At 50.5% G+C, this 13,583-nt stretch overlaps 1 protein-coding gene across 5 annotated transcripts; it reads right to left on the reverse strand.

The window, feature by feature from the left end:
• Nucleotides 1-366: 366 nt before the first annotated feature.
• On the reverse strand, nt 367-13,494 carry ST6GALNAC4 (ST6 N-acetylgalactosaminide alpha-2,6-sialyltransferase 4). Of its 5 annotated transcripts, none has more exons than XM_077145924.1 (6): nt 13,406-13,494; nt 12,681-12,824; nt 10,508-10,693; nt 5,681-6,093; nt 3,878-3,985; nt 367-1,050 (listed from the first exon to the last, which is right to left on the reverse strand). In XM_077145924.1, the coding sequence occupies exons 2-6, from the start codon at nt 12,690-12,692 to the stop codon at nt 861-863; spliced, it is 909 nt and encodes a 302-aa protein (XP_077002039.1). In that variant the 5' UTR covers nt 12,693-12,824; nt 13,406-13,494; the 3' UTR covers nt 367-860. The 5 variants fall into 5 exon arrangements, with proteins under 5 accessions (XP_077002039.1, XP_077002046.1, XP_077002045.1 ...); XM_077145931.1 differs by having other exon boundaries at nt 12,681-12,767; nt 13,406-13,459; XM_077145930.1 differs by lacking the exon at nt 13,406-13,494 and adding an exon at nt 13,208-13,388 and having other exon boundaries at nt 12,681-12,767.
• Nucleotides 13,495-13,583: the final 89 nt, after the last annotated feature.

The raw sequence follows: 13,583 nt of genomic DNA on the forward strand, positions 1-13,583 counted from the left end.
CAGGTCTGACTCCAGAGCCCTCCCCATCCGCGCTCTGCCACCCAGGCATCAGGCCTTCCTCCCACTGGGGACAGGGATAGGATCCCAAATATCTCTGTTGGGGTTAGTTTCTTGGGCCAGGTGCATCCAAGGGGCCAGACCCTCCTGGAGTCTCTCTACCCTGGCGGGGGAAGGGGGCTGGGCTGGGTGCCACCAACGGGAGGCTCTCAAGGAAGAATCATGCAGGTGGATGGAATGCTCCAGAGCCCAGCAGGCCACAGGCCTGGGAAAGAGGCCCAATCGATTCAGCCTGCCCTCCAGTCGACAGGTTATGGGATTATGGGAGGGAGGGCACCCCCAGATACACAAGCACACCGGAGACAGGCGTCCAGAAAACAAACATTTACCCGTACATTCCCCTTCGCCCAGCAAACCCCAAGTTCCTGACTGCCCTGACCAGGGGACTGACAACAGGACAACCAGCCTGGAAAGTGTGGCACCAAAGGTGGGTGGGGGAAGGAAAGAAAGACCTGGGCTGGTGCAAGGTCAATGCTGGTGAACAGGGGGGCCATCGGCTCCGGGTGTGATGGCCACCTGACAGACCCAGAAGTGGGATGAACCCCCAAATATTCAGATTACTCAGGAAGCGGGGATAGGGAGGAGGGTGCAGAGGTTGCTGTGGCCCCCCTCATCTTCCCTTCAAGTCGTAAGGCCCAAGATGGCTCCATGTGTCCCCGAAGTAGGGCAGGAAGGGGCCATCTGTCCCCCTGGCATCTGGCAGGAGGCAGAATCCATAAAGCAAATGTTTTTGGTGGAGTGTGGTGGCCTCGGCTAGGACAGAGGCTGTGAAGCCGTGGAGCCAGCCAGCCGGATGATGGGGGCTACTCGGCCCTCCAGGACGGGTGGGCAAAGACGATGGGCCTCTTCTTGGCCCAGCGGGAGAAGACGGCCTTCTCGGTGATGAAGCGGTGGGCGCTGTGGGGTGCACGCTCGTGCGCCAGGTACATCTGACACTCGTCCAGCCGGCCCTTCTCAAAGTAGTGGTAAGGCACTGAGGGGTGGCTCTTCTCCCTGGGGGTTGGAACCGGGGTGGCATGAGTCTGGGGGGCGGGCACGTGACCCTCTCGCCTCCCGCAAGACCCTGCTACCGACCATCCCTCAACAGGTTCCTACAGGCCCTTGGAGCCCTGTGCCTGGTCCCCAGGAGGCCCAGACAGATGGTGGAGGCGCAGTGCAGTGGGGGAAGAATGCAGCCTGCAGAGCCAAAAGGCCAGGGCGTGAGGCCTAGCTCTGCCTCCTGCAAGCTGGGTGACTAGGCAAGAGGTGTGCCCCTGAACAAATGTTAAAATAACGTGAGCAAGGCAGGCCACTGTGGCTCAGCAGGCAGAATTCTTGCCTGCCATGCCAGAGACCTGGGTTCGATCCCTGGTGCCTGCCCATGCAAAAAAAAAAAAAATTGAGTAGATGGAAATACTAGCAGTCAATGAGAGAGAGGGTAAGGGATATGGTATGTGTGAGTTTTTTCTTTTAATTTCTTTTTCTGGAGTGATGCAAATGTTCTAAGAAATGATCAATGTGATGACATTGTGAGCCACTGATTGTATACCAGGTATGGACTATTCATATGTTAAGTATGCCCATTGTCAATAATGCAGGGTGTTGAAAATAGATGGTAATTAATATTTTAAAACTTTAACGCATGTGTCAAACAAGCAAAAAATGTTTATTTGGTACAAAGTTTATATTTTGACAAGTGCATTTCCTAATATAACTTATGTGGACAGCTTAATCAAACACCATAGTACTTGGAACCTTGCATAGGGCATGAGATTTTATAGGTTTGTTCAGAGTGATGCCCAGATAAATTCCAGAGAGATATGAACAGTGAATAAGGAAGTATTTGCAGAGTCCCTTAAGGGGAATGGTGAGAAAGGAGAAAATTCAACTTTCCCAAGTGGAGAATTCTTGATATTCTCACAGGCAGTGGGGACAACCAAAGCAATAGGCCTAGCCTCCAATCTTGGGGTTTGTTCATATGAAACTTAATACCACAAAGGACAGGCTAAGCCTACTTAAAATTAGGCCTAAAAGTCACCCCCAAGAGAACTTGTCTGTTGCTCAGATGTGGCCTCTCGCTCTCAGCCAACAGGACAAGCAAACTCACTGCCCTCCCCCCCGTCTACATGGGACATGACTCCCAAGGGTGTGGACCTTCCTGGCAACGTGGGATAGAAATCCTAGAATGAGCTGGAACTCAGCATCAAGGGATTGAGAAAATCTTCTCAACCAAAAGGGGGAAGAGCGAAATGAGACAAAATAAAGAGTCAGTGGCTGAGAGATTCCAAACAGAGCCAAGAGGTTATCCTGGAGGGTATTCTTCCACATTAAATAGATATCACCTGTTTAGTTAAGGTGCAATGGAGAGGCTGGAGGGAACTGCCTGAAAATGTGGAGCCGTGCTCCGGTGGCCGTGTTTCTTGAAGATTATTGTATGGTGACATGGCTGTCGCAGTGTGACTGTGTGGTTGTAAGAGCCTTGTGTCTGATGCTCCTTTTGTCTACCTTATCGACAGACAAATAAAACGTCTGGATTAAAAATAAATAAATAACAGGGGGAACAAATGTTAAAATAAATTTAGTAGATTGAAATGCTGGTGATCGGTGAAGGGGAGGGGTAAGGGGTATGGTATGTATGAATTTCTTTCTGTTTTCTTTTTGTTGCTTTTTTTGAATTGATGCAGATGTTCTGAGAAATTATCATGATGCTGAATACACAACTATGTGATCATAGTGTGAGTTACTGATTATATAATAAGAATGGAATGATAATATAATAAAAATGCTTGTGTTTGTATGTGGTTATGTAATATAAACAAAAAATAAATAAATTTTTTAAAAAAAGAACATTCGTGCTTGTATGTTGTTTTGCTTTGTTAATAAAAATATTGAAAAAAAAGAAAGAGGTGTGACCCTGGCGAGCCTCATTAGCCCCTATGCAAAATGGGACTGGGGCTATTGATCTTCCAGGATGAGCAGACAGGTTAAAAAAAACGAGGACTGCAAAAACGCTCAGGCAGACAGGAGCCCCTCACTCTCATGGCCCGTGGCACCAAGCCGCCAGCCCACCCACACGCCCACCAGCACAGGGCACTCCAGCAGTCCGGCAGCTCACACAGGCCCCCCCATCATACCCACATGTGCAACCAACGAGCTCCAAAGAGACAGGTGAAAACTTGTGCTACTTTCCTGCACTTGTTAGTTATAATAGTACTAAAGTGTAATAATATAACAAGGTTACAAAATAAGAATGTACCATTATAACTCGATTTTTTTTCTTTTTTTGCATGGGCAGGCACCAAGAATCGAACCCGGGTCTCTGGCATGGCAGGTGAGAACTCTGCCTGCTGAGCCACCATGGCCTGCCCTATAACTTGATTTTATAATGGTGAAATATATTAAGGTAATAATGACTTACATGTAATAGATATATAATACCAGAGCCAGATAAGCACTTCTATGGAGTATTCTCTTTCTAAATATTTCAAAAAACTTCTGAGGAAGGTGCTATTAGTTTTTTCAATTTTATAGATGACCAAATCAAAGCTCGGGGTGGGGGGGACGGGGCATGACCAGCCCGAGGTCACACAGTCAAAACTTGGCAGAGCTGGAATTGGGACCACAGTCTGTCCCGGAGGCTGAGTCCTTTCCCACTGGCCGGGAGCCTCAGCTACCCCTGTGACGCCCACACAGCTTCTGCCCCCAGAGCTCCTAGGCCCCCAGGCTTAGGGCCTGGGTAGAGGGTCCCAGGCGCTCTCCAGCCTTCCCTCAAAGGGCAGCCCGGGGCTCCCACCCACCGTCCCTCCCGCCCGCCCGCCCCCGAGGGCTTGTCTGGCCTGACCTGCAGTAACTGTCGCTGACCATTCCATAGACCACAATCTCCTGACACAGCTCCAGGGCGAGGATCATGGTGAACCAGCCGGTGCTGAGGAAAGAGCCCGACTGCCTCCTGCAAGGGGGGGGGGGGCAGGGGACACTTAGCATGCCCCTCTCCGATATGGAGCAAGTGGCAGCACGGTGGCCCCAAGCTCTCCTTACTCAGGGTCCTGGGGGAAGCTGGGGCTGGGGCTGGTCAATGTCAGCCCAAGGCTAGCAGCGTCCAAGAGACAGAGCTGGACACAGACTCAGATCTGCTCAACAACTTACCACCTAAGCAGGGCCTATGCCAAGCTACTCCTCGGGGCGTGAGCAAACCACCCAGATGGCGGGTGTAGGAGCCCTCGCCATTTCCTTTCCACAACTAAGGGAACAGACTTGGGCCTGGTGTGACAGTGGGAGACAGCAGGGTACAGGGGATAAAAGTGAGGGGCCAGTGGGTGTCTGGAGTCAAACAGTCCTCAATGTGAACCCCAAATATGCTGTGGGACATCAAATTTGCTCATTAAATTCTCTGAGTCTCAACGACTCATCTGTGAAATGGGGATAAGTATAGAGCCATGAGATGGCTCATTCATTCAACTAAAACAAGCACCTCCCAGGCCCTGGGTTGATACTGAACCTGCCACACCTAGCGCAGCTGGGAGACAAATATATAAACAAGACAATGTCAGGGCTCGACAACTGCTGTGAGGACAAGGAAACATAATAATGGGGTAAAGAATGTCAGAGCAGGAGGAGCTCACTCAGATAGGGTGGTCATGGAGGGCTTCTCTGAGGAGGTTACAATTCATCCAGACCTGAACAGCAAGAAGCGAACAGCCATGGAAAGATCTGAGAGAGGGAATAGAATAGCATGTGGGACCAACTGTGGATGCTGAAGAAACCCTGGATGGCCAACATGGCTGGAGCAAAAGGAGCCTGGGGGGATAAGGTCCCAGAGGCAGGAAGGAGTAGATCACAGGGCTTGTAGGTCAGGGGAGGGGAGGGAGTGGGCAGTCTTGACTTTATTCTTTGTATAAGGAGAAGATGCTACAGGCTTGAGGGCCGACAACTGATAGGATAGAATTTAACGAGGAAGCCGGAGGAGCTCAGATGGCAGAGGCAGGGCAGGTGGCAGGGAGACCAGCGAGGGGGCTGCTGCAAGGGCAGGAGAGGATGGTGGCTTGGATTAGGGTGTCACCCGTAAGCACAGAGGAGATTCAAGAGCCAACAGGATGACTGTCTGTGGCAGGTGATGAAACGAGGGAAGTCAGGGCCAAAGCCCAAGTTTGGAGGCTGAGAAATTTGGCTGACAGTTGTATTTCCTGAGCTGAGGAGACTGGGGCGGGAGCAAGTGTGCAGAGGAGGGGGCAGGCAAAAGCGATGAGTGAGTGCTCTTTGGGGTGTGGGACCAAGTGAGATCTTAAATACAGAGCGCTTAACCCAAGTGCCTGGTGCCTGAAGAGGACTGAGAGCTGTGACACGGTAGCTTTTTTACATCTGGAAGGGAATTCAGAGGCCAATTCAGATCTCAAAGCATCCTACTACCAGGGAGGCGCTCCTGACACCTCCCCATGCTGGTCACTGCTGCCTTGTCATCCACCCGCGAGGCTGAATGCCCCCTCACCACCATCTGGGATTCGATATCTGTGTGACACATCGATGAGTGACACCCCCTCTGCCTCCTGTCCCTTCGTCCCCCCAAGGCCTGATGGAGCAGATCGCTCGTGCTCTTCGAGAAGGACGGCCCCGGTGCCAGGGAGACCTGGGCAGGCCCCAGGCTCACCGGTTCTTGCCCGTCTCGTCCTGGAAAACCTGGTCGCAGTAGGCCATCATGCGCTCGGTGAAGGTGTACACCTGCAGGCCCGGGTACATCTGTGTGAGCTGCAATAGCGTGCGGTAGGTGCGGCCGCCGAGCGCCCGGTCCATGTGCCTGCCCTGGCCCCACACTAGGTAGAGCGTGTCCCGGGCCTGCTGGAAGTAGTGTGAGTAATTGCGTAGCAGCAGCGGCACACTCGTGTGTGAGATCACTCGCAGGGTGCTGCGCCGTCCCACATCTGCCTCGAAGCCCACCGTGGGGGCCTGGTTCATGCGCAGCACGCACTCAGCATCATCGATCTCAGCACCCAAGCCTGAGCCCAGCATCTGGCCAGAGCTGGACACCACGGCACAGCTACGGCATGGTTCGCGGACCAGCGGCTGCAAGCGGAGTGAGGGGAAAAGTTAGACACACGGAGAGAGGAAGAGGCATGGGCACACAGCGTCACCCTTCTGCTCCTCCACCTGTAACACCTGTTGATTTCACTGAATCCCTGTAACAGCCCTTGGTACTGTTATAAACCCATTTTGCTGATGAGGAAACTGAGGCTGGGCAGGTAGAGTGACTTTCCTGAGGGCACACTGATACAAATGGCAGAGCTAAGATTTTACATGTAGACTCCTATGCTCCCTCACCAGTTATATTTGTGACCCTTGCCTCTGTGGTTTTCATTAGGAGCTGATGCTGAGGCCCTGACAGTTCCCTTGTCGCGATTTCCTTATGAGGGTTACAGGAGCAACAATCTATAAAACACTTAGAACAGCACTTAGCACAGATTGGATGTCATAAGTAACTGTTAAGTAAACATGAGCCTTAGTTCTTCAAAACCACCCATGGATCCTCACCTCCCTGGCTCGAACCCAAACCATATGGCGCCCAGTTTATAAGTAAAAGCAGGGTCTTCGGGGCCCATGACAGCATTAGGAACCTTTGGTTCTTAGTTCAGTCTTGGCTCTGCCCCTTCTTAGTTGTGTGGTCTTAGGCAAATCACTTTACCTCCCTGATCTTCAATTCCCTCACCTGTGAAATGGGAAATGAAAACAGCATCAACTTGGCCCAGTTATGAGGATTCACTTTAAAATGCCTGGAGAGTGACCAACACAACCCCTGGCACACCGAGGGTCCTACACCCACCTTGGGATCTCCTCAGAGGCAGAAGCAGAGTCAACAAGCCTGGGGGTGAGCTTCAGGGTCCCCAGAGAAGGACCTGCCTCCCACCCCAGGCCTCTGAGTCCTCCTGGAGGAAACGAGCTTTAAGGAGGCCCCTGTAAAGGATGCGTAGATATTAACTCAAATCAATAAAAAGCATACTGCCGCCTCTCACTCAGGGATATTTTATATCCAACATAATGTTGATTCAAGGATTTGCAAGCTCATTTTCCATGACCCAGCAATAAAGAGCAAGACTTCATTCTGCCCTCAGTTTGGGCTTGTCCTGACAGTTGGGGGGTCAGTTCAGACTGGAAGTCCTCACCAGCCCCAGGAGGTATTCTGCTCACACAAAACGAGGTCTTTTATATGTTGACTTCTGTACTGGTTTGAAGCTGCTATATACCCCAGAAAGATGGCATGTTCTTTTAATCCATTCCTGTGGGTGCAGACCTATTGCGGGTGGGACCTTTTGGCTAGGTTGTCTCACTTGAGATGCGTCCTATCCAATTCAAGGTGGGTCTTACTCCTTTTACTGGAGTTCTTTATAAGAGGAGAAAAGACAGAAAAAGAGAGAGAGCTCAGAGAGAAACACCCAGAGAAATCTGGAGGCCAGAGAGAGAAAAGTCCTGGGGGTGCAAAGAGAAGACCCGGAGAAGCTCAGAGAGGAGGTCACTGAAACCAGAAGTTGAAAGCAACAAAACCAGAAACCCAGGAGCGAAGGACTAGTAGATGCTGGCCATATGCCTAGCTATCTGACAGAGGAACCCCGGATGCCAGCAGCCTTTCTTCAAGGAAGGTATTGTCCTGCTGATGCCTTAACTGGCACATTTTCACGGCCTTAGAACTATAAACTTGTAACCTAATAAATCCCCATTGTTAAAAATCAATCCATTTGCTAGGGGTGGGGTTGCCACATGATCCTGAAACCCCATTGCTAAGTGTACACCTGGAGGAACTGAGAGTGGGGATACCCATGGACATTTGCACACTGATGTTTATGGTAATGGATGGAGACTGGCGATAGATAGAGGTGGGCTAAGGGTATGATGACTGACGGAAGGAAGAAGGAACTGTGCTGTATACTTACAACAGACTACTGAGCAGCTGCAAGAAGGAATGAAGTTTTGAGACATGCAACCAGGTGAATGAAACTTAAGGATGGTATGTTGAATGAAATGGCAGAAACCAAAAGACAAATATTATCATGCTTCACTCACATGGACTAACTAAAATGTACAAACTTGGAGAATTAAAGTCGGGAGAATGGGTTATCATGTTGGGGCCTATTATAAAGGGTCCAAGATTACAACAGTCACATATATTCAGGAGTTTAACTGTAACTTCTCAATTCTGAGATACTGAGTGTTTATATGTAACGTGGATGTTCCCAGATACTCCAGGTGTTTATGTGACACCTGAGACTCAGAGTTAGAGTGCTGAAGCTATGAAAGTCAGCAATACCCCATATAGCAACTATTAACAAAAGGTGAAAAAGTGATCAGATGTCGACTAGAGATATAAATGAAGTTGATCTGGATAGGACTAAGGAAAATCAGAATACAGGGTAAAGGATGATATGTTCCATATTTTAAAACTTCAACTTTTATGTGAGACCAAAGAGAGAGAGGTCCATTTGGTACAAAACTTGTATTTTGGAACATTACCAAATTTAACTTGTATGCTCAGTTTAGTTGAACACCATAAGTACATGGAATCTTGAATAGGGTGTGAGATCTTGTTGGTTTGTACAGGTTAGTTTTATGCCCAAATATATCCCAGAGCAATCTGGACAAAGAATAAAAAAGCATTTGCTCCCCAGTACCCCAAATCCCCTGGGTACTGGGGAGAAAGGAGGAAATATTAAACTTCCCCATTTGGGGAATTGCTGATGTTCTTGAGAGCAGTGGGGACAACTAATTCAGTGGGCTAGGACCTCAATCTTGGGGTTCACCCCTATGAAACTTATTCTCGCAAAGGAGAAGTTAAGCTGACTTATATTACACCTAAGAGTCACCTCTAAGAGAACCTCTTTTCTTGCTCAGATGTGGCCTCTCGCTGTAAGCCAACTCAGCAGGTAAACTCACTGTCCTCCCTGTTACATGGGACAGAGCTCCTGGGATGAGCCAGGACCTGGTATCATGGGATTGAGAAAGCCTTCTTGACCAAAAGAGGGAAGAAAGGAATGAGACAAAACTGTTTCAGTGGCTGAGAGATTTTAAACAGAGTCCAGAGGTTATCCTGGAGGTTATTCTTATACATTATGTAGATATCCCTTTTTAGTTTATGGTATATTAGAGTGGCTGGAGGGAAGTACCTGAAATGGTTGAGCTGTGTTCCTCTTTTTTTTTAAAATATTTTTATTGACAAATCTTCACATACATACAGTTCACATATGGTGTACAATCAATGGCTCACAATAGCATCACATAGTTGTGTATTCATCACCATGATCATTTTTAGAACATTTGTATCACTCCAGAAAAATAAAAAGAAAAAAGAAAAACTCATACAACCCATACCACTTATCCCTCCCTCTCATTGACCTCTAGTATTTCCATCTACCCAATTTATTTTACCCCTTATCTTCCCTATTACTTATTAATTTTTTATCCGTATTTTTTTACTCATCTGCCATACCCTGAATAAAAGCAGTGAGGTAAACATTTTCTGGAATGATGCAAATGTTCTAAAAATGATCACAGTGATGACACACAACTATGTGATGATACTGTGAGCACTAATTATAAAGCATGTATGGACTGCATGTGTGTGAAGATTTTTCAATTTAAAAAAAAAATCCAGTCCATTTCTGGTATATTGCATTTTAGCAGCTGTGGCAAAAACTAATTGGCAGTTAATAAAAATTGGTATTTCTGACATTCAAAACCTGGATTTCCAGTTTCTCTTGACCAAAAAACCAGGATCAGGTCACCCTGAGCCCAGGTTCCCATAGGCTCCAAGTGGCTGAAGCATCAGACACCCCTAAAGTAGATGGGACAGTGTCCACCCAGCCTGCCTGGTTACAGGTCCCACCTGACCAGTTGTTTTGTTTCTGTATCTGATATTTGTATAGCACTTGTTCTAACACCAAACATGAACTACCCAGCTGAATCTTCACAGCAACTGAACAGAGCTACCCTATGAACCCAGCACCCTCATCTCCTCCATGAGATGGAGATCTTTGGAGTTGAGCACGGTTTTTACCTATGTGATTTCGCTATCCCCAGCAGCTGTTAGCAAAAGGCCAGACACATCATAGGTACCCAATGCAAGCTTGTTAAAAGAATGGATTATGTATGTGGATGGATAAATCTAAAGAGGTGGCACACATCACACTGTGATACAGTTTTATCTATCTCTCTGACTGGACTGGGAGCTCCAGGCAGGCAGCAACTCATCTGACTCACTTTTATCCCCAGCACCTAGCTCAGAGCAGCCAGGCAATATTTGTTGAACTGGAGGCCCAGAGAGGTGAAGAGACCGGCCAAGGTCACACAGCTATTGAGCAAAGAAGCCAAGCCCAAGGTTCAGGCCCACCTGGGTCAAGCCCAGCTCTCACCACCCTAGAAGAGAGCTAGAGGAGGACGGGTACTCTGGCAGCCTGGATGGGCTTGCCCCCAACACTTTGCCCAGCAGACTCACCTTCCCATCTGGTACACTGCTATAACCATTGAAGTGCAGGGGTCCCGGGACAGTGGGCTTGGAACCAGTGGAGAGGTGGGGGTCCAGGCAGGTAGCCAGGCAGAGGGGCAGGCAGGCCCAGAGGCACAGCAGGATGTAGGCAGCAGAGAAGACCAAGGAGCACAGGATGATGAACAGGAGGCGACCCTGGGGGAGACAGCAGTCATGGCCTACTTGTATGCGTGGGCAGCTCGGGAGTGCTCTGACTTTCCTAGAAGCCTCTGAAAGGGCTATACCCAAGCCTCACTGGTCCAGAATCCAGTTCTAGCAGCTTCTAGAACATCAGTAGTATACACAACCTCTGTTGACCAGATCTTATCCTGGTTTGCCAGGCTCTGGGCAAACAGATAATCTCTACTGTTGTTCTCATTTTCCAAATGTAGTTCAAGTCCATACAGGACTTAACCAGAAGCCTGAGTGTGCTCTGCAGCCTTGGGAATGACTCTCATCATCTCTGGGCCTATTTCTTCCTCTACAAAATAGGGGCCAATAATCCTCACACTGCAGACTTACTATGAGGATGGCAGTGAAAATGCTCTGTATGCTGCACTGTACTATCACATGAGTTAAAGAGAGTGGCATGTCGGGAGGGCTACCAGTTCCTTCAGCCCCTGGACCAAGGCTGCCAAGTGTGGGCCCCTTCCCTCAATCCCCCCACCCCCCCGAAACTGACTCATCCCCTAGCTGATGATCATGACCTGGGTTAGCCTATGGGTGAGTAAGGAGGATGCCAAAAGGGAAGGCAGCATTCAAGAAACGATTTCAATAATTGGAAAGCAGCTGCTCAGAGGTTCCTGTCTCCAAAAGTCAATTTGAACCAGGAAGCACTCCTGGCTCTCAAGCCCAAGCCTAGCCTGGGGCTAGCACCCTTCTGGAAGACACAGTGAACACTTCTCACCAACTTTGCAAGGGAGGACCCCATCTGGTGGAAGACGGGACCCTAGGTTTGCCACCTGTGTTAGATTCAGTTGTCAACTTGGCCAGGTGAGCATACCTAGTCTTGTTGCTGCGGACATAAGCCAACAGTATGTGAACCTCATCTGTTGCCAATTACATCTGCAGTCAGCTAGGAGGCGTGTCTGCTGCAATGAGTGATGTTTGACTTAATTGGCTGGTGCTTAAATGAGAGATTGCAATGTAGCACTGCTAAGCAGCTCGGCATTCCTCATCTCAGCACTTGCAGCTCAGCCCAGGCCTTTGGAGATACAGAAAGAAGTCACCCCGGGGAAAGTTGTTGGAACCCAGGGGCCTGGAGAGAAGACCAGCAGAGAACATCCTGTGCTTTCCACGTAAGAAAGAACCTCAGTGGAAAGTTAGCTGCCTTTCCTCTGAAGAACCAACAAAATAAATCCCCTTTTATTAAAAGCCAATCCGTCTCTGGTGTGTTGCATTCCGGCAGCTAGCAAACTAGAACACCACCATATGTTGGGCCACCCAGGTCACTTGTGCCTCTCTGGACTCCAATTTTCTCCCAGCCTGCCCAAGGCACGGGTCCCTAAGCCATCCCTCAGAAACCACCTAGCAGCTGGCTGATGCTCTTTGAAAATCAGTGGTAGGAAACCATCCCCCACCCCACAGGCACACCCTGCCAGAGGCTCAACCTTTTCAGTCCACAAGCCACATCATCTTCTAAAAATAAGCCTCATCTATGTGGCCAGCTGTGTGGGGGTGGGGGGAGCCCCTAAGGCCTCAGGTCCACAAGAGATCTAGAGACCTCGGCTCAGGCAGCAGACGTGGATGTGACAGCACACCAGGAATTTCCTTCACCCCAACCAAGGACTTCTGAATGAAGACACAAACAGGTACCATCACTGGGTTTTTACACCATATTCTGCTCCCAAGTTGGTGCCTCACCTGGGTGACCTTGGGGCTGTTCACAGGAGGTGGATACTGTTACAACCCCATTTTAAAGGGGGAGGGAGGTACTGAAACCAGACAGGGGGTGCCACTTGGCAGGGGTCCACACAGCCTGCCAGATTAGAGTAGAACTTGGAGTCCAATCTGCCCTTCTCCTCTGCTCAGGAGCAGTGAAGTAAAGAGTGTCATTCACGCCTGGGGTGGGAGCAACTAGTGAGGCCGCTCTGCTGGAAGACACCTCAAATCCCACGTGAGCCGTCCTCCTTCTACCACTTACCCGAGTCTTCATGCCGTCGTCGCTGCTCAGAAGCCCGGGGGCTGCCGTCTCCTGGGCTCCGGAGGGGAAAGGGTGGGAACTGGACACCTGCCAAGACCCAGAGACTCAGAGCTGGGAGTCGGGGAGGGCAGGCCGGGTCCAAAGCTATGGAAGAAACCGAGTCAGGGAAGACAGGCCGGGGTTCAGGGAGATGACGCCTAGGAATCAAACGCTTTAGAGCCCCCAAACACTAGTGGCACCGTCTCATCCTAGAGGAGCTGGAATCCGCGACCTCTGGGAGACCTCCTGCCAACACAATTCCCATTGTGTAGATCGGGAGGATTGGGGGAGGAAAGAAAGGGGGAGCCCTCGGCTCAAGGCCACTCATCCGGTCCAGTGCAGGCAGGGCCTGGAGCCAAGACCCCCACCCCACCTCTTCTACCCCCTCCCACCCGAGAGACCAAAGGAGAGGCCTGGGGAGAGGCAGGACGTAGGATTCCCCCCCCTCCCCCAGACGCCACTGCTCCGTTCCCAGGACCAGCGCTAACCCGGCGGGGTGGCTGGGACGCGCCGGCTGGGGACGCTCCTCTCTTCGGAGCTCCATGGCCCACGGGCTGAGAGGGTCACATTAGAAGCCGCAGCCGGGAGCGAAGGCGGCGCCGTAGCCGCAGCGTCTGGGCGCTGGAAACCGGAGCTGCGCCGCCGGGGACGGGGGCGGGGTCTGCGAGGCCCGGGCGGAGACTTACGAGCCGGGGGTGGGATCTGCGCGGCAGACGACAGCTTCCACATGCGCGTCCTGCGCGACCTGGGGCGGGGTCTGCGCGGCCGGGGGCGGGACCTGCGTGGCTGGCGCGAAGCCTCCGGGCTGGGGGCGGGGCCTGCGGGCCGGTTCCGGAGCCTGGGCAGCAGGGGGCGGGGTCTGAG

Source organism: Tamandua tetradactyla, chromosome 2 (genome assembly GCF_023851605.1).
Source record: "Tamandua tetradactyla isolate mTamTet1 chromosome 2, mTamTet1.pri, whole genome shotgun sequence".
Lineage (NCBI taxonomy): Eukaryota > Metazoa > Chordata > Mammalia > Pilosa > Myrmecophagidae > Tamandua > Tamandua tetradactyla.